Genomic DNA, 17,778 nt, shown 5'->3' on the forward strand with positions numbered 1-17,778 from the left:
GTATTTTGATGACACTATGCCCACTTTCTTAATTGAAAACTGTCCTGAATCAGGAGGACAAATTTAAAAAAATAATAAGCCAAAAATGCGTGGGTTAAAAATTAGAAATAATAATAATAAATAAGAAATAAACAAGTGTATTTTTTTATCACCAGATGTTAAAGGCCTGTGTGCCTACTGGCAGAGTGTGGAAAAAAGATGTGCTACCAAAGGTATAGAAAGCATAAGTTGTGGTTCACTTGCACAAGATTGACGTACATGGCTTTATAGGACCAGACAGGATGCCTGCAAAGGAGCTGAAGAAGCGAGCTGATGTTCGTGCTAATCTAGTCTGTCATCTTCAGTCCTTTGGAGAGCAACTTAGAATCATAGAATCACAAGGTTGAAAAGGACCTACAGGATCATCTAGTCCAGCCGTTCTCCCATTACCGTAGCTACAGCAAACCATTAAACTTTTATATGTGCAGATAACAGTGAGACAAGGGGGAGCACTTTAAAGGAGGGGAGATTTAGGTTAGATGTAAGGTGGAAGTACTTTTCTCAGAGGGTGGTAAGGCTCTGGCACCAGCTGCCCAGAGAAGCTGTGGATGCCCCCATCCCTGGAGTCATTCAAGGGCAGGCTGGATGGGTTCCTAGCCCCACAGCAGGTGGGCTTGAACTAGGTCCTTTTCACCTTACCTGTCAATTATCTATCATTTAGGTACCTCAACTGTTTTCATTTATTTATCTGATGTTTACATGGGTTCATGTTCCATAATATTTGTATAGTTTAACAAAACTGCCTTTTTTGCCCTACTAATTGATGCTATTCAGTAAAAAAAAAAAACTGCAGATTGAAAGTGTCATGCCTACTATATTAATGAAATGCTTGTTTTTATTCTCTTACAGAGTGGGAAAAGAGGGAAAAAGCACTCAGAACCTGACCAGTACAGGTGATCTCCTCTGCCACCAGATTCAATGCAAAAAAAAAAAAAAAAAAAGTAAATCTTTGTTCAGGGTTTTGCATAAATTTATATATTTGTTGTACAACTGCTCAACTATGCAGTTTTTGAAGAAAAATTAATAAATACTAGTTTAATTAACATTCTGAAAACTTGATTTGTTGTACTTTCTGCTAAAGAAAAGTGAGAGAACTAGTATTCTGGCAAAGATAAAACATTAATTGTAATGCCATTAGTTTTTCATCATTCAATAAAACTCTTGTATTTCTGTGTTTGAATTCTTGCTTCTGTAGAATTTTTCAATTTAGATAGCTTCACTTAATTATCACTTAATCAGGATTTAAGCAAAGGTGAGGTGATAAAGGTACAAGAAAGAGAAGAAGGCTCCTGTTCTTTGAACGTGCTTACACTGCATAGGTTCTATACTACTTTTATGATAGGTGTTTAAAAAAAAAATTTACATCTGGAAGTTTCTCATGCTGATATTAGGAATTAATTTCAGGGAAAAAAAAAAAAAAAAAGAAAGGTCTTAAGTTGGGGAAACTGAGGTGTCTTTGCCCAAAGAAAAGAAAAACTCTCCACAGCAGGTTAAGGAGACCAGGAGCAGAAGTCAAAGCACAGGGTATGTACAGAGCAGACGTGGAGAAGCAAAATTTCTGGGATCAATATGACTAAGTATAACTAAAAAAAAAATTACGGAGTAGAAAATACTATTGTGAATCAAAACAACAAAAATATGAAGGGACAGAGCTTAGGTACAACTGGGAAATTCTAGTTAACTACTCAGGATAATAAAAGAGATAATTTTTTTCCTAGATGTTGAGTGTGTACTTAGTGGCAGTCACAGTTCAGAAGCTTGGGGCTCTATTTCAATCTGATGCTACTTTCATGAAGATCTTTAATGTCTTCCATAGAGTAAAGAGAAATCCCACTGTGAGACACAAAGTGAGACACTAACATTTTATTTGCTGGAGTTGCTGATGAGCTGACAAGATGTTGCCCTCTGATTCAGCTGTAGCAATGTATCATGCACGTTTTCCTGTATTAAAGGCAGTACATCCATGTAGTGGACAGTAGAAGATCATTGCTGTCTACTCAGAAGCAATTTATTATGCAGATTTTTTATTTTTACACTTTCACTTCTCCTATATGTTATAATCTGGTTATAAAAAATGTGTTACATTTTGGTTTTAATGTTCAGGAATGTAATCACTGAAGACCTTGCATGTAAATTGTACAGTAGCTAAACCACCTGAGTGAGACCTTGTTTAAACTCAAAATTGCATTGCTGACTTCAGATAGAACATTAAACTGAGTATACCTAAGATAGTCTACTGACACTCTTGATTTGTTTCAGCCTACTTGAACTGGTATTTTCACTTAGATTCCAGGTAGCATCCAGTCACTCTGAACTCTTTTTCTGTTTTGTCTGAGCCAATTAGATGAATCCTGCAATTGGAGCAGACATTAAGGAAGACAAACTGCACAAGTGTTTATAAAAAAGTAGGAAAACAAGCACAGATAGAAGAAAGTGGTAAAGAAAAAAAGCAAGAAGAATGAAAGGATACTGTTCAAGAAAATGGCATCCTGAGGCAGAATAAGAACTCCAAATTGTTTGCTGTATTACTTTACAGTTTTCCATGCTTGATGTATAAGTTGCATTCTGAACTTACAGTGAGCACACATTTCATGCAGGCAAACAAACCTTCTCATGCTTGTTAGCTGTACCAAAACTAAGATGTAGAAACATCAGTTTTCTGCTTGAAAATTCCTGCTTAATTGTTGGAAACATGCAAATAATTTATCAGGACAGTGTCTCTGATAAAGGAGGCCTTATTTGCAATTGCAGTGGCAGGTGTTCTACGGGCAGGAGAGCACACAGAAAACAGCGTTATATTTTTTATGCCACATTACCTGACGCATATCTTTTTCTCCCCTGGTTCCTCATTGGCTGAGTACTTTAAGTTCACAATCTTCCCAACTCTCAGCTAAACATATGGATACTTACTAAACATAAATTTTTGCTAGCTAAGCAAGTGTATTGCTAATTATTTAACTTCTGACGTTTTCCCACTCAACAATTTGTCTGGACATCTGGTCGCCTCTGGATAGAGATAAGCTTGGAAGGATAGAAGGGAGTATCTTCATGTCTTCCTCTTGCATCCCAACCTACCCACAGGACAAAGCAATCCAGCCTTGTACGGAGACCCTGGCTTCTTTGATGTTTGTTAAGTCTGTTTTTCTCTTGCTGAGGGTCTCTTATCCAAACAGAATAGCCCTACAGTATGTTTTCTAGTCCATAATACTATTCCCATGCTATTTGGAACATTTAAAAACTATTGCAGTTTTACAAACAAGAATTAATCACTTAATTCAGCAACTACATTTCTACAATATGCTACTAACATATGCGGTATTTCTACTTTTTACACCAACTATTTCTAAGGACAAGTTACAAAATACAAACACATGTTCTGCTTCTTCAGATCGACTGCCTTTTTCAATATGTAATGCAGAAACAACATTCCATTCCCACATTAAGAACCTACTAAATTCAAGTTCTTATTTTGTACTCCTTACCTCTTAGGTACTCTCACTGAATACCACAGATGCCTAATAATCTAAACTGTAAATCTCTTCTAGCCTAATGGATAGCAGTTGTGCTATTTTGGTACAAACTGTACTCAAGTAGCCATACAGTCAGCATGAGCTGTTGTAAACTAAGAGTAGCCCTGGTTGCAAAAGCCCTTGCACTTTGATCCAATTGATTGCTGCTTGAAACCACTGCTTGGTTGAGCAAAGCACTACCTGACTCACTGCGGCCCTCATTCTACCACCATTCTGTGTCAAAGCGCCCTGCTGCACCACAGTTCAGTGCTGTGTAGGGTCACAACTAACACGGGAAAAGGAATGAGTGTGACAAAAAAAAGGCTCAGAGATTAAATATACCTGAAAGCATTTTTTTTCCTTAACACACCAATTCTCTAGGCCAACCAGAACTTCAATGGGCCTTCCGCCAGCTTTTGGTATCCCTGTTTTAAAACCTGTTGACAGGTTTTAAATGGATTGCACAATAGTTTTAGAGGACTGGAGGCAGCTCTGTGGTGTTACCAGCCAACATGATTTACACTGAGTTCCTACACATGAGATTATCCTCACACCACAGCAAGACAGCAGCTCCTCCGCTGCACAGCGTCCTCTGGGAAACCGAGCTGTTAATGAAGGATGAGGAGGAGCAGGCACTCGGTGTCCTACGGAAATCCATGATTGTGTTTCATGCTTAAAAGAGAAATTCGAATCTTTAATTTACGAATATCACTAGGTAGAGCCTGACTTGGTGACGCTAGAATTAATTAGCGATTAAGTGCACTTGGTCCAAAATTCAGAGCAACGTGCAACCCGTCTATGGAGCAGTGCCTCAGGAATCCCGCTTCCAGAACAGTACACGTTCGACATTATTGCCGTACAACAGCGCAGAGCAACAAACTGAAAGACCAAACTCAGACCAGACCGCCCCGCCCCGCCCCGCCCCGCCCCGCAGTTGGCGGCGTACGCGAGACTAACTGCGCCTACGCGAGCGTGGCGCATGCGCGCAATGGACGCCGTGCATCCAGCCCCCACCCGGGCAGGCAGCGCCCCTTTCTAGTAACTTCCCCGAAGAGCTGCGTCATCAATGCGCGCCGCGGCCAGGACGGGTATTTCCGCCCGGCGCTACGGGAGCGGGCAGAGCCCGTTGGGGGGTGAGGTGAGAGTAGGGAGTGTTGTGCTTGTTCCGAGCTGACGGGCGTTAGGTGCCGGCCCGGCCCCGCTCACGATGTCAGACAGCACAGACAGCCCCGCGGGGCGCCGCAGTCCCCCGGAGACTCCTGCTCAGGGCTCAGCTGCCGACGAACCGCGCATTATCAGAGTCACGGTGAAGACTCCCAAAGAGAAAGAGGAGTTCTCTGTTGCCGAAACCAGCAGCATCCGGCAGGTGAGGGGCGGCGAGGAGCGAGGGAAACGCGGCCTGCCGGCCGAGCTCTGCCGCGCTCCGCGGCCTCACGCTGCAGGGCTGGGGCCCGTGCCCGTGACGAAGCGACTGCTGCCTGCCCGAGCTGCGCGGGGCCGGGCCGGAGAGCGGCGGGGCTCGGTCGTGGTCCGCTCCCGGCGGGGCGGCCGCATCCCCCCCCCGACCTCTCGCTACCCGCGGTTGTGTGTCGGCTCGGGAGGAGGCCCGGCCCGGCTCTTGTTGCGTTGCCCGGCCCGGCTGACTCAGGCTGGCAGCGGGAGGCGGCAGCTTGCTTGCCGGTGAGGCTGCGGAGAGCGTGCGCAATCACCTTGCTGAGAGCGTTGTGGGGCCGGTCGTTATCTGGATAAAATGTGCTCTAAAAAAACAACACTACCAAAAAAAACCCAAACAAACAAAAAAAAAACCCAAACAACTGAGAACGCCACGGCGAGCATCAGAATTTTAGGGAAGTTGTCTTTTTCGAGAGATTATAGAATTTGCAGTGTAAATAAAGTGCAACTTCAGCTGCACTTTTCTTATGAAAGCCTGTGCCCCCTCCACCCCAACCCTGGTACCTTCGGTTTGAAAGAAGTAGTGAATCATCATCTCGATTTCCTGTAATGCTCCTGTAATGTTTTTTTGTGGAAGTTTTCTGTGCAGGTGTTGATGGGGGCTTTTATTTGAGTTAGAGGGCAACCAACCATAGAGGAACTACAATCAAAGCCTAAGGTAGAGTCTGTAAAATCAGCCTTCTGTTTGTGAAGGAGATGGATACTGTTTTGCTAAGATACTCCAAAAGATGCAGTTACTTGGAGGGGATTCAGAGCTTACTTTGTCCATATGATTTATCTGAAATGTTCTTTAAAGTATCTTTGGATGAGGTGCCTCAGTTTGAATTCTTTTTTTTTTTCCCCCTTCTTGCATGTGACTTGTAACTGCAAAGTAAAACATGGGCATGTATGTGAGCTCTGCTGCCACAGAAATCCAGCCATGAAAGTTGACAACCTGAGTGACAGGTTACAAAGCTGACATTATTTTATTTTAGCTCTGGGTGTATGGTTGGTTGATTTTCCTAGCATGCATACCTAGGATGTAAAGTAACAGATCTCGTACACTTCAACATGTAAGTATACATACTATTTCCACTGAAGTGATGGTTTATTCTTAGAATTGCTTTATATATTAAAATGTAGTGCCACACATGTGATGAGTTAATATAGGGTTCTTTCTAGGGAATCTTTGGTGGTTGTCAGGTTCCACTGGGAGGTGTTGCCCATGCCAGAGGTGGTGTGGGCCAGGCCTGTATTTAGTCCAAAACCTGTTTTTGAGAGTCTTGGCTATTTAAGTTTCTCATTAGCACATCGACCTTATTATGGTGCCTGTATTATCAAACCCAGCAGCGTACAGCTTAGCTCCTCAAAGCTTGTGGGATGAGACTCTGCTTTTAGGCTTCAGATGTCCTGCTTATCTGGGAAACACAGCCTTTCCTAAACTGAATGTCAGTTTGCCAAGGAGTTTGAATTAGTTGCTGAAGGCTCTGAATTTATCTCCAGGTGTCACCACTGTTGTCAAAATGCAAAGCTTGATATCATTTCTTATGGTTAAACCAGAAGATGCTATGTGGTTATCAAAGGGGAATACAAGAGGTGAAGTAAAAGCCCTGAGTGTAGTACCAGCAACTGGGCTAGAATTTAAATCTTTGTTCTACCTAGTTGCTGTGAGGCGACAAGATGCTGGTATTTCTTTCAAGTTTTTCTCATTATTTTGCTTATAAGCATCCCAGAAATAAGCTTAATTGAGGTCCTCTCTCCAGCTGCTGGGGAAGTGATACTCTTCTGTCTTTGGGCTTTTTGCAGCATCCTACCTGCTACTCTATCTGCAAACTTAATCTAGGCATTTCTCCCAAAGGTGAAATGGCAGCGTTTGCTTTTAATGTTTGCAGAAATCTGTCAGAAGGGGGTACTTTTTTTCCTCTTCTAAGCAACATCAGCACTGTTATAAAGTTACTGGAAAGTTCTTTATGGGGTCTTTTTTAATTTTTTTGGAGATTCATATTCCAGATCTAACAGGAGGAAAGTATCTATCACCAAAAACAATGTAATTGCAAATTATTTGGATACTTAAGGAGGTGTAAACAAATTTACTTAAGGTGAAATTTATATTTACAAATTTATCTTTAGCAGGATTTTTTTTTTTTTTAAATATGAAGGCCAGTTGGGATGCCAGGTTGTTTTGTGATCAGTTGTCTTAAAAGCAAATGTCTAAATAAGCTAGCAAGCACACTTTACTAAAAGAAGACATATGATTTTAAGTAGTTAATAGAAGATGCTGCTTGAAATTTAATTGTTGTCCACTTATCTTAAGCGCTAAACATTTGACAGTACATTAGAGGTACAGACTATTTGCAGTTATACCTTGGTTCCCATGAAGTAAGATTGCCCCTGGAGGCCCACCATTTGCTGTGGGTCCTAAGCTGTCACAACTACCACTAAAATACACAGTGTCTGGTAGTGGCTAATGTTAATCTGTTTTTCTTAAACTGTAATAATAAGCTGTTTTTAATAGTAAGCATCAGCAGTAAATATGATGTTTCCAGAGCTGACCCTTAAAATGGGTTAGTCTCACGTTTGTTTTTTTTTTTTTTTCTGTATTGAAAACTTCAGTAATGGAGTCATTGCTGATGCTGCGTTGTGCATCTAGAACATGGAGTACACAGGTTGCAATGGAAAATAACCTTCAAGTTATAAGCCCCTTTGGAAGGTCATTTGATTAGAGACAAGTGCTGCTCATCTGTCTCTTTCTTATTTTGTTTTTTCTCTGTTTGTGCTCAGCATGTATCATAGTATCATAGTCTCGTGCAGGTTGGAAGGGACCTTAGAGATCATTGAGTCCAACCCCCCGGAATTCGAGCCTCCTGTGTAGCAGAGCAGCACTTCTACCATTTGTGCCACAGGGGGGATTCGAACCCAGGGCCTCCGGTGTTGCAACGCGGCATTCCTACCACTTGTGCCACCGGGGCACACAATGTCTTTAATCACTATCAGTACAAGGAATTCCCATTGGTTCTTCCCACAGGTTTCAGTCTTGGTGGGGGCTTCCCATAGGCTGCAGCTTTTCAGGTACGGCTCCAACGCTGCTCTGTACCACAAGACCCATCCTTCAGGCACTGCTCTGCATGGGTGGCAGCTCCCTCACAGCAGGCTGCTCTCCAAGGCTGCAGCGCTGCCTGGGAGCTCCTGTGGGGGGGTGTCTATGGGCTGACCCTCCTTCAGGCTTCATCCACTGCTGTCCTCTGTGTCTTCTGGGCTACAGGGTGCAAGCGTCTGCTCAGTGCCTAGACCTCCTCCTGCCCTCCTTCTGCGCAAACCTTGTTGGGCGTGGGATTGTTTCTCTCACATATTCTTGCTCCTCTCTCCCACCTTTCTTCAGTCTGCTCTCCCAGAAACAGTCAGCTCTGGCCAGCAGCGGGTTGCTTTTGTGGCAGCTTGAACTGGCTCTGATCTGTTGTGGGCCTCTGCTCATAGAGGCTGCTCACTCCTGCAACTCTCCAGCCTAACTAAACCTTGTTGTGTAAACCTGATAGAGTTGCTATTTTGGTAGAATTTAAAAAAAAAAAAAAAAGTATGTTGACTTGCCTGACATTCAGCTTAGTTCATTGCTACTTCTGAATTCTGTTTATTTAACCATGGTATTTGGCAGGTGTTGTCTAGTAAATGACTGGCAGGTATGGTAAGATATGAACACGTTTGTATAATTATATGAAGTATTTTGTATGTAGATACTTTTATGTTGTGTAGCAGCTTCATTTTGATACTTTATTTTTTTCTTTAAAGTTATCCATGTCAAATAGTGCTAGTCTTCCTCCTATGATTTTCTGTAAGCTTGATTTGCTAGCTTCAGCCATCCTTAGTCTTGAAGGGATGAGGAAGGGGGGAGCACAGAACTGTGAAAGGCAGTCTTGTGTACTGCTTAAAATTGACACCAGCAGGGAAGTACCTACATGGATTAATACATATTGTAGAAATAACATTAAGCGTCCTATGTATTTCAGAGTTCACTCAACATCTGTATCTAGTGACTATAAACTCTATCTATATGGGAAAGTCAATAAAAGTATGTGAAAGGTTTCTTTATGAATTGTGAATTACGTGGTGGATTACGTGTTAAAAAAGAAACAATTTTTGTCGTCTTGTTGATGTGGTTAATAGTTCCTTACATCTGACAGACTGAAAAGAATATTAACTGATGTCTGTAGTTCACTCATGTTGTATATTCTCTATCACTTTTAATTTAAAGCTTACTGAAACCAAACAGTTGGGAGAGATTTATCTGATGGTCAAATGAGTAATAAATCTATTGGCAGTAATTCACCTAGCAGTTTCTCCTCAGGAAAAAAGGATATTCTCCAACCTTTTCCTCATTAAGTAGAAAAATATCTTACGCTGTTTCATATTAAAAATAGAGTGTAGGATACATTCTTAAAATGCATCTTTTCTGCAAGAATTGTTTGCATGTAATACTCTCATGTCCTTTTTCAGTCTTGGTGGTTTGCTAGAGAAAAGACCTATTCTGTTGCAGGCACAGTACTCATCTGCCAGTAGCTGCAGAGCCCTAGCCCTTTTGTGGAAAAGGCCTCCCTTTTCCACAAAACTGCTAATCATCTCTCCTAGGTCAAAGCATGAAGGAGTGGAATGGCTTGCTGAAGTTTGCCTGGAAGGTGTGTAACTGGTTAGAGCATGAGTCCTGAGATATTCCCACTAGATGGCACTACCTCTGGTTTTCCCTTTCTGAGCTGTTAGGATTGTAAACACATCAAGAATGTGAGTTTGTTTCTCAATGACTTTTTTGCCAGTTTGGGTTAATGGCAGTGTTTGCGGGGATAAGTTGATTGTGAAACTTGCATGTGTATTTGACAAGGGCATGGGGAGATGGTAACTCTCCATTAAGTCATAACAGACAAATAGAAGCATGTTTGGTAGCCTAATTTTGGGTGGGCTTTCCAGCAGTGCTTTGTCTGCTGCAAGAATTGGCCATGCCAGAAGTACTTTGCTGCCTGTAACCACAAATGCTTGTCCCTCTTCCTGTATAACATCCAAGAGTTGTGCAATGAAAACTCCATTTTCACTGATTCCCTTTAATTTGGAGTCATGAGATTACCCAATGTGATTCATCTGGAAAGGAGGCCACAGTTGTATTGCTGTGAGTGTATTTGGTTCTTTGGTTCCTCATTTCCTGGGTTTGGAAGACTTTTGATCCCATTGTATGAAATGTATCTGGAGCTAATCAGTGTTAGCCTCTGTTGAAACTACTGTGTGTGGGTGAAAGAGGCTGGAGTATTGTTAATATACTGAGCCATGTGTTTTAATAGAGGAGGTAGCTGAAAGTTTAAATAGTCCTGGATGTGTTTTGAAACAGCAGTTATGAACAAGGTAATGGCACTTGGCAGTGTTTTTTGTAGCAGGATTGTTATTTGAGGAACTGCTGGGAGTGTAAATTGCGATTCTGCCGCGTAGTAGGTATAAACCTTTGCTTCAGTACCATGTTCAAAACAATTTGGTTTGGGAAGATTTCAACTTTGCTTTTTTTTGTCAGCTAAATAAACTTAATATTTTCAAAGCAGTTGCAGTTTTCTGGAGCCTCTTCTACATTGCATTTCAGTGGTAATTGGCTTTTAATTCTCCAGGACCCCTTTCATGCTATTATAGTAATTTCATTTTTAATTATGTCACATCAAGTCAACATTGAGAAAATTTGGGAAATGTTTTTCTATTTACTTGTTTTCCTCCTTTTACTCTTTCTTCACAGCATCCATGTGGATAGAGGGTAATGTTCTTGCTGTCTTAAATGGCAGAGAGTGAGTCAGCAAAAAGCTTTTGGATCATAAGGTGATAATATTTCAAAATACAGTTTGCATTTGAAGTTCTTTACTTTAGCTGGAAAAAATTTTGATGAACCTTCCAAGGCTAGTTTATCAGATGGTCAAATGTTAGAAGACAATAGTTTGAAGTATGGGTATCCCTCTCAAAGTGGCTGTGCAAAAAAAGTCTTATAGCCAACTGTTCATCTGTATTCAGATACATAGGTGCTTTGTTCACTGACAAAATTTTTACTATAACTAGCTCAGGTAGGAACAATGCAAGTTATTCTCTTCACGTTGGTTTGGGTGTGGGCAGCAGCAGAACAATGTTCACCTGTATGTTGCAAAAACCTTCAGAGACAACAACGTTGAGCAGATTTAGTGGAAAACTACGTGTACAAAAGGTCCGTGGGAGCCTGAATGCCATTCATTTCTTCATTTTTATCTTTACTCTTTCTGAATTTAAAGAAGACTGTGGGTTTTTTACTATATGAGAATGACCTTGCATTTAGTGTACTTACCAGTAACAGTGGGAGGTGCAGACTAAATGGAGAGATGCTTGCCCACAGAGTATGGGAAAAAATTCTGTATTCCACCCTCCCTAACTCTTCTTCACAAAGCAAACAGTAGTGATTTATGTTCTCATAGGATAGTTTGCTGAGAATTCAAAAAAACAACAACAACACTTGTACTGAAAAAAATTTGTAGGTTATTTTACTGCAGATGTATAAATGATCTCTTTCCTCTGCCTCAGAAAAAGATTGCTATTCTCACAGGCCTATTTTGCTGTGTTGTTATTTTTGATTATTAAAAGTAGTCATCAGACTCATTTACAAAATGAGTTTCGTGGTGTCACCTGGATGGCTTTCTTGAACATGAAGCATGGCTATCAATCATTACAGAAATCTCAAGATTTTGCTGAATTCAGGTGAGGCTGAAAAAGACCTGACTTAGTTTTAGTTTTTCTTTTTTTTTTTTTTTTCCCTCCCAGCAGTTAGTCTGCCTATACAGATATGCCTCAGTTAACTGGAATTGTCTCAGTACTTATGATAGATTTGTTTTCCTGGCTGGAAAAAGGTCATCTGTGCATTTGGATTGTGCACGTACATTGCTGTAAAGGGCTCTTTATGGTTCTGGTACATTGGATTTTGCATTCATGTCTTAGATTAGTGTTGTTCTTGCAGGTCATCTAAGGCAGTATCATGATAGCAGGGAAAACAATGTGCATAGCCTTTGATGCCTATACTAGTAATACTAGGTACCACATAGTTACGTTCTATAAAAGGTGTTTTGTTTCCTTGGCCTCATGGTTAAATAGCTGCTTGAAACCTGGCAGGACATGGCTCTAAGCACTGTTTACAATACAGCATAAAATTTATTATGATAATTAAGTTGCTCCCTGTCACACCATATTGTGAAAGTATGACAGCAGATTATGTTACTCTTTGGTCTGGCGCAATGCTTTTATGCATTAACTTTGTACCAAACTGAATGTTTTTCCTGATTTTGCTACTCTGTAATATGCATTCTTGGGAACAATTAACTGAAGGAATGAAGACTAGGAAGCAACTGCCTGTGAAGTTATTCTGCAGAAAATGGTTTAAAGAGTTAATAGTTGTTAAATAAGTCTGCACTGTTATTTTCCCATATGGGCTTCTGCTTCTTGTAAGTGGAAATGTGTCTTGCAAGATGTAGAGTTTCTCCTGCTATCCTAGTAAGAGTGAGTAAGAATTTATGTAGAGTGCTGTAGCTCATTTTGTGTCTTACATTTAGAAATGAACTTAAAAATAGAGAAAGTAGTAAGAACAATCAGATTAGAAAACACTACTCCTCAAAGAAAGGTTAGCTGTGCTGCAACCTTTATCCTAAGCTGAACAATCTGTGTTGACCATCGTGGGCCAGACAATGAAGAAACAAGAGAGTGAAGTGCTGGAGTAGGTTTCTTGGTAAAAAAAAGATAATGGAGTCTCTATTGCTGGAGACCTCTGAAAACAGGCTAGATAAACATGTGAGTAATAGATCAGGTAAGTAAGCCACCTTGGAAAGGAATGGACGGAATGACTTTCTGGAATACTGACAAGCTTAAATATTGTCAGTGTAAAGGCTGACTTAGAAGCTGTTTCTATGAGAACCAGAACAAAATCTGTGTGATCAGACTTAACTAAGCAGCGGCTACCTGCTACCCAGACAGAGACTTATCTCTGTTGTCTCTCAGATACTTCTTTTGGCATGTTCTTTTCTCTTCCTGTACAATAAACCCTTCCAATTAGATACTAGGGGATTTTCTTTTTTTAGTCCTGCCAATTATAAAACATAAGTATTAATAACTGTAAGATTAACATTTGAGTTTTCTGAAGGAGTGAGAATTTCTAGAATGCTTGGAAATTTTTTTCTGAAGAGGTATGGTCAATTCAGTTTTAAAATGCCAAATTGGGTGAACTTCTGGAGTTTTTCCCAACTGACTAGGATACCTTCAAAAAATAAATGACCTACTGAGTAGTCTTATTTAGAAGTATTCCTGGCTTTGGTATAATCAAGTCATTCCTTGTCATTTTTTCCTACTGTTTTCCTTTTTACTTTTAGTGACTTTTTTTTTTCCTCACTGTGAAAATTTCTACAGAATAATTAAATATCAGTCAAAGTGTAACCTGGTTACTACTTGATAAGAAGGCAGAAAGTTATATGATGGGTTTCCATGTTCTCTTGTGCTAATGAGAGTGTAATTTTTGTGGTCAGCTGAAGTAGGTGGCTTTTCACTATGGCTAGAACTGTTTCCTTTGGTTATGTTATGAGTTGGCTGAGAAAACAGGGCCAGCTGAGTAGTATTTTTTGCCTGTACGTAAAGGAGTGCTAGTTTTGTTGCATGAAGGGCAGCAAAACTGTCTGAGAAGTGAGGATAATTCTTTGATTGGTTCAAGGAAAAGTATAGACAGTTTCACTGTAATTGGGATATTCTGTCCTCAGTCTAATCAGCAAAGGATAAATTCTGTAGTGTGTGTATGTTTTGTGTATATATGTAAACATATTAGTATACATATACTGATATGTAATATGTGCATATAATACTATGTATACTTGGTAAAACATGTAAATTGTGTGCGTGTGTAAATATGTCCACACTGGTATGTAGTTATTCTCATGGATGTGTGTCTGAAATACTGACTATGAAACACTTTTCATCTTTACTGCATGGAAGAGGAATGACTTGCTTGTCTCTTCCTTTGTACAAAATTAAAAAAAAAAAAAAGTTGAGTGACCTAAACAAAGTATTTCTAGATTGCGTAAACTAAAAAATGCAGAGCATGTGCTTTAGTATATTAAGTTTGAACCAAGTCCAGTAATTATTAAAACATAGTAGTTCAATATACAATTATGTAAGTGTATAAAATTAACTTTTTTGTTTAGTTTAAGGAAGAAATTTCTAAGCGTTTCAAGTCCCATACCGATCAACTTGTACTCATATTTGCTGGAAAAATATTGAAAGATCAAGATACTTTGACTCAGCATGGGATTCATGATGGACTCACTGTTCACCTGGTTATCAAAACACAAAACAGGTAAATAACAGTTGTCTCCCTGCTTCTAAGAAGTCAAAATACTTCTAATTTCTGATGTGACAGCTTCCTGTTGTGCAAACTTAGATCTGACTAAGCAACTATGGTAAATTTGTTAGCTGTGGTGCAAAATTAGTCTGAAGTTAAAATGCTCTTTCATTAGACCTGTGTCATATTTTAATAAGATGTGTGTTTCTGCATGCAAGTAATAGAACCATAAAATCTTTTGAGTTGAAGAGACCCTTTAAGGTCATCTTGTCCAACTCCCTTGCAGTGAATAGGATCACCTACAGCTACATCAGGTCGCTCTCTTGCTTTTGCTGTTGAACTTCAGCAGAGCTGCTGAATGTTGACTGCATTGCATTTTTACAGTTCTATTAGGTAGCAGCTTTTAGTAACCATGAGTGTCTGTTGAGCAGTATTACTTTTGGGACATTAAAAAAGAAAAAAATAGGGGAGAAACATTTCTGTTTTGGAGAGAGAGAAAGGAAGGAAAGTCCTTGAAGGAGAACTACTCTAGTGCAACCAACTTGTTTGCCTGAGCAGAAAGACTTTTTTTGAGATATTTTGATGAGGCTGCTTCTAAACGACAGTGAGAAAGATGCATAAATCTACAAATTACTTGTGAAGTGTCCTGAAGGAACAGCTGACTGAAAATCATTTTTGTCAACTAGGGTAAGGTATACCTCATTTGTATCTAGATTATATAGTCAATAACATGTTTGTTCTAGTCTGAAAGCATTCTTCCTATTCTTATGTCTGTCCTGTTTGTGTCAAGGATCTTCTGTGGGAGAAGGTCAGATGTTGGAGGGAAACAGCATGAAAGCAGTAAGAAGAAAAAAGAAATACGCTTCCCCCTCTTAGGCCTCACTAGCATTATCCTGACTTTCAAGCACCTGTTGAAATGTAGGCCTGATAAGCAATAGTGATATTGTATGCAGTATAATCTAGTACTGTAATATTCTCCATGTTTCTGAACAGTACTCTGCTGTTGCTATGACTTCTTCTCTTTTTAATTTAGTCTCTTGAGTGCGATAGGGAAGTTTCATAAACCATGGTAGTAGTGATAATATATCTTTGACTTGCACATTCCTCTGTGTATTCATAAATTGGACTTAACAGTAGTTGTAAGTACTAAATCAAAGTACTGAAATAGCAGTGCTAGTCAGTCTCTTGTACCTTCTCACGCTTTGCCTCTGACCAATTCTAGGTGCAATGTCACGTTGTTTTTACAAGGTTGTTTTGTTTTTGTTTTTTTGCCTTCAAGAAGTCTTGATGTCCCTGCATGAATTCTCTCAGCATTTCTGTCCACATCATATTCTATCACATCTTATCCCAGTCTCCCACAGTGTAATGCAGTTTACGCTGGCTGGCTTAATGTGGCTAGTAGAGTTTCAAAGTAGCAGTTGTTAGCAGTAGATAGTGAAGATATAATGAATTTCTGAAAATGAAGGTTCATGTAAGCACTGTTTTAGGTGCTTGCAAGCTGATAAGGGGCCATCATGGTAAAGTAGACTTAAAACATAGACTTGCATTTTCACTAAAAGGCTTGAAGCTGAAAGACTTGAGATATAACCAGTGTGTTTATATACCTCCGTTTCCAAATAGAAACATGTTGAAATGCTTTACAGGCATGTCCTGTTTTCTGTTTTACTTTGAGACCCACCAACTGAGAATAGCTCAGGTTCTTCAGAATAGCTGAAGAACCAAGTAAAGATTTATGCTTATATTATGCTTTTTTCTTACAAAGAAAATATTTGTGTATTTTCTTAGGCTAAAAAACCCCAAATGTCTTCATTAGGAAGTTTATATTAAGTATAAGTGCCTTTGCAGTCTATGATCTTTGTGACAGCTGCTTGGCTTGTTGCACTGATTACATGGTCTGATAGTGACAGGACAAATAGGATTGATTTTTAAAGTAAAAGAGGGGATAGTTTTGATTAGATGATAGGAGGAAATGCTTTATTCAGAGGATGGTGAGGCTGTAGTTGCCCAAAGAAGCTGAGGATGTCCCACCCCTGGAGGCATTCAGGGTCAGATTGGATGGGCCTGGGCAGCCTGATCTAGTGGGTAGCAGCCTTGTCCATGACAGGGAAGTTGGAAACTAGATCATATTTAAGGTCCCTTCCAGCCTAAGCCATTGTATGCAGCTGTGATTGTACTGGTCTTGGTGTTCAAAGTTGTCAGTTGCTCTTAAGCACAAATAGTCTGCAACATTGTTCTCAGGAACCCAGAGTATTACCCACTGCCTTCTTTCAGGAAGCCATATTACAAGCCCAAGTACACCTTTCTGGGGTTGTTAGTGTATATCTGGGATCTTCCCTCTAGAACAAGTTTTCCTTCAATAGTTTCTGTGAGTGCTTTTGTAGACTTGGAATTCTCTTATTAGAGTACAAATAAAAATAAGCAAAACTGAATTATATGAATCATTATGGACTGAAGTGTTAGGACAAAAATTAACGTCTCCTTCACTACAGTGGAACATCAGTAGCAATTGTAATGAAGTTGCGAAGTCCTGTTGTACCCTCAGTGTTCATGACTCAACATGCTACTGTTTTCAGGGGTGTTGATGGAACCTTTTATAAGGTAATACTGATGAGTTGATGGAAGAACTTGCAAAATCTGCAAAGCATTTCATTGTTGGTTTGGCTTTTGATTTTAGCAACAGAGCACTCTTAGATACTTCAGGGAAGCCTCTGTACTAAAGACATCTGTCTGACTTGTATGGGTTGTTGGTTTTTTTTGTTTGTTTGTTTTTGTTTTGACTGTGAGTTATTGAAGCAAGTACAGAAAAACGTTACTGAGATGAACTGATCTGTAGAATTTAGCATTATCGTCTAACCTTCAAGTCTTTGTGGAAGGTCTGCATGCATAGATTCTACAAATTATCTTACACTAATTCTGTAATTTTTCAAATGCAGATATTTATGTGATTGTTTAATGAACCAGCTTTAGCAAGTGAGCTGGGCTTAAATCTTGCATCATTGAGTAGAGGCTAGGTTAGCTTTGAATCAGCTGAGTTCTTTGATCTCTTACACCATACGTCAGCACCAATACCATTGCCTCTACTAGAGACAAGTGTAGTGAGCATGTGAATTAGGCAGCTGATTTTACTCCATTCTTAGTTATGAAGATTACTGAAATTCTGGTGCTTGTCTTGTAATAAGACCATAATAGAATTTCACATTGAGTAAGCCATCCTTACTGAATCCTTTATGGGATATGTTAGATTTTATGTGACTTCATTTCTTCAAGACTCAAGCATATAATCACTATTGTCTAATGGCTGTCAAATAAGGTTGGGTAAGGCAAAGAATCCCTGAAGCAAGGTAAAGACTCAGAAAGCAATGCACTGTCAGGTATCTCTGGGGTTGTATGAGGAGGTGGTAGTGGCTGCAGTGATGCCCATCCATTTTTGTAACGGTTGAAACTTCTGAA

At 39.8% G+C, this 17,778-nt stretch overlaps 2 protein-coding genes across 35 annotated transcripts in view; both read left to right on the forward strand.

The window, feature by feature from the left end:
* GKAP1 (G kinase anchoring protein 1) overlaps window positions 1–1,219 on the forward strand; it is a 31,446-nt gene extending 30,227 nt beyond the window's left edge. For 19 of the 31 annotated variants that reach the window (XM_085530364.1, XM_085530361.1, XM_085530358.1 and 16 more), the window contains 2 exons: window positions 156–212; window positions 889–1,219. In XM_085530364.1, coding sequence (XP_085386490.1) covers window positions 156–212; window positions 889–936 — 105 coding nt within the window. In that variant the 3' untranslated portion in view covers window positions 937–1,219. The remainder of the gene's footprint in view (window positions 1–155; window positions 213–888) is intronic. The other 12 variants (XM_085530368.1, XM_085530387.1, XM_085530377.1 and 9 more) reach the window with 2 other exon arrangements.
* A 3,447-nt stretch (window positions 1,220–4,666) lies between these two features.
* The window catches only part of UBQLN1 (ubiquilin 1), a 30,190-nt gene continuing 17,078 nt past the window's right edge, over window positions 4,667–17,778 (forward strand). For 3 of the 4 annotated variants that reach the window (XM_085530327.1, XM_015849252.2, XM_085530328.1), the window contains exons 1-2: window positions 4,667–4,914; window positions 14,192–14,343. In XM_085530327.1, the coding sequence (XP_085386453.1) occupies window positions 4,756–4,914; window positions 14,192–14,343 (311 nt within the window). In that variant the 5' untranslated portion in view covers window positions 4,667–4,755. The remainder of the gene's footprint in view (window positions 4,915–14,191; window positions 14,344–17,778) is intronic. The other variant, XM_085530329.1, reaches the window with a different exon arrangement.

Source organism: Coturnix japonica, chromosome Z, assembly GCF_054131305.1.
Source record: "Coturnix japonica strain WE chromosome Z, WE-NBRP24, whole genome shotgun sequence".
In the NCBI taxonomy this organism is placed as follows: domain Eukaryota; kingdom Metazoa; phylum Chordata; class Aves; order Galliformes; family Phasianidae; genus Coturnix; species Coturnix japonica.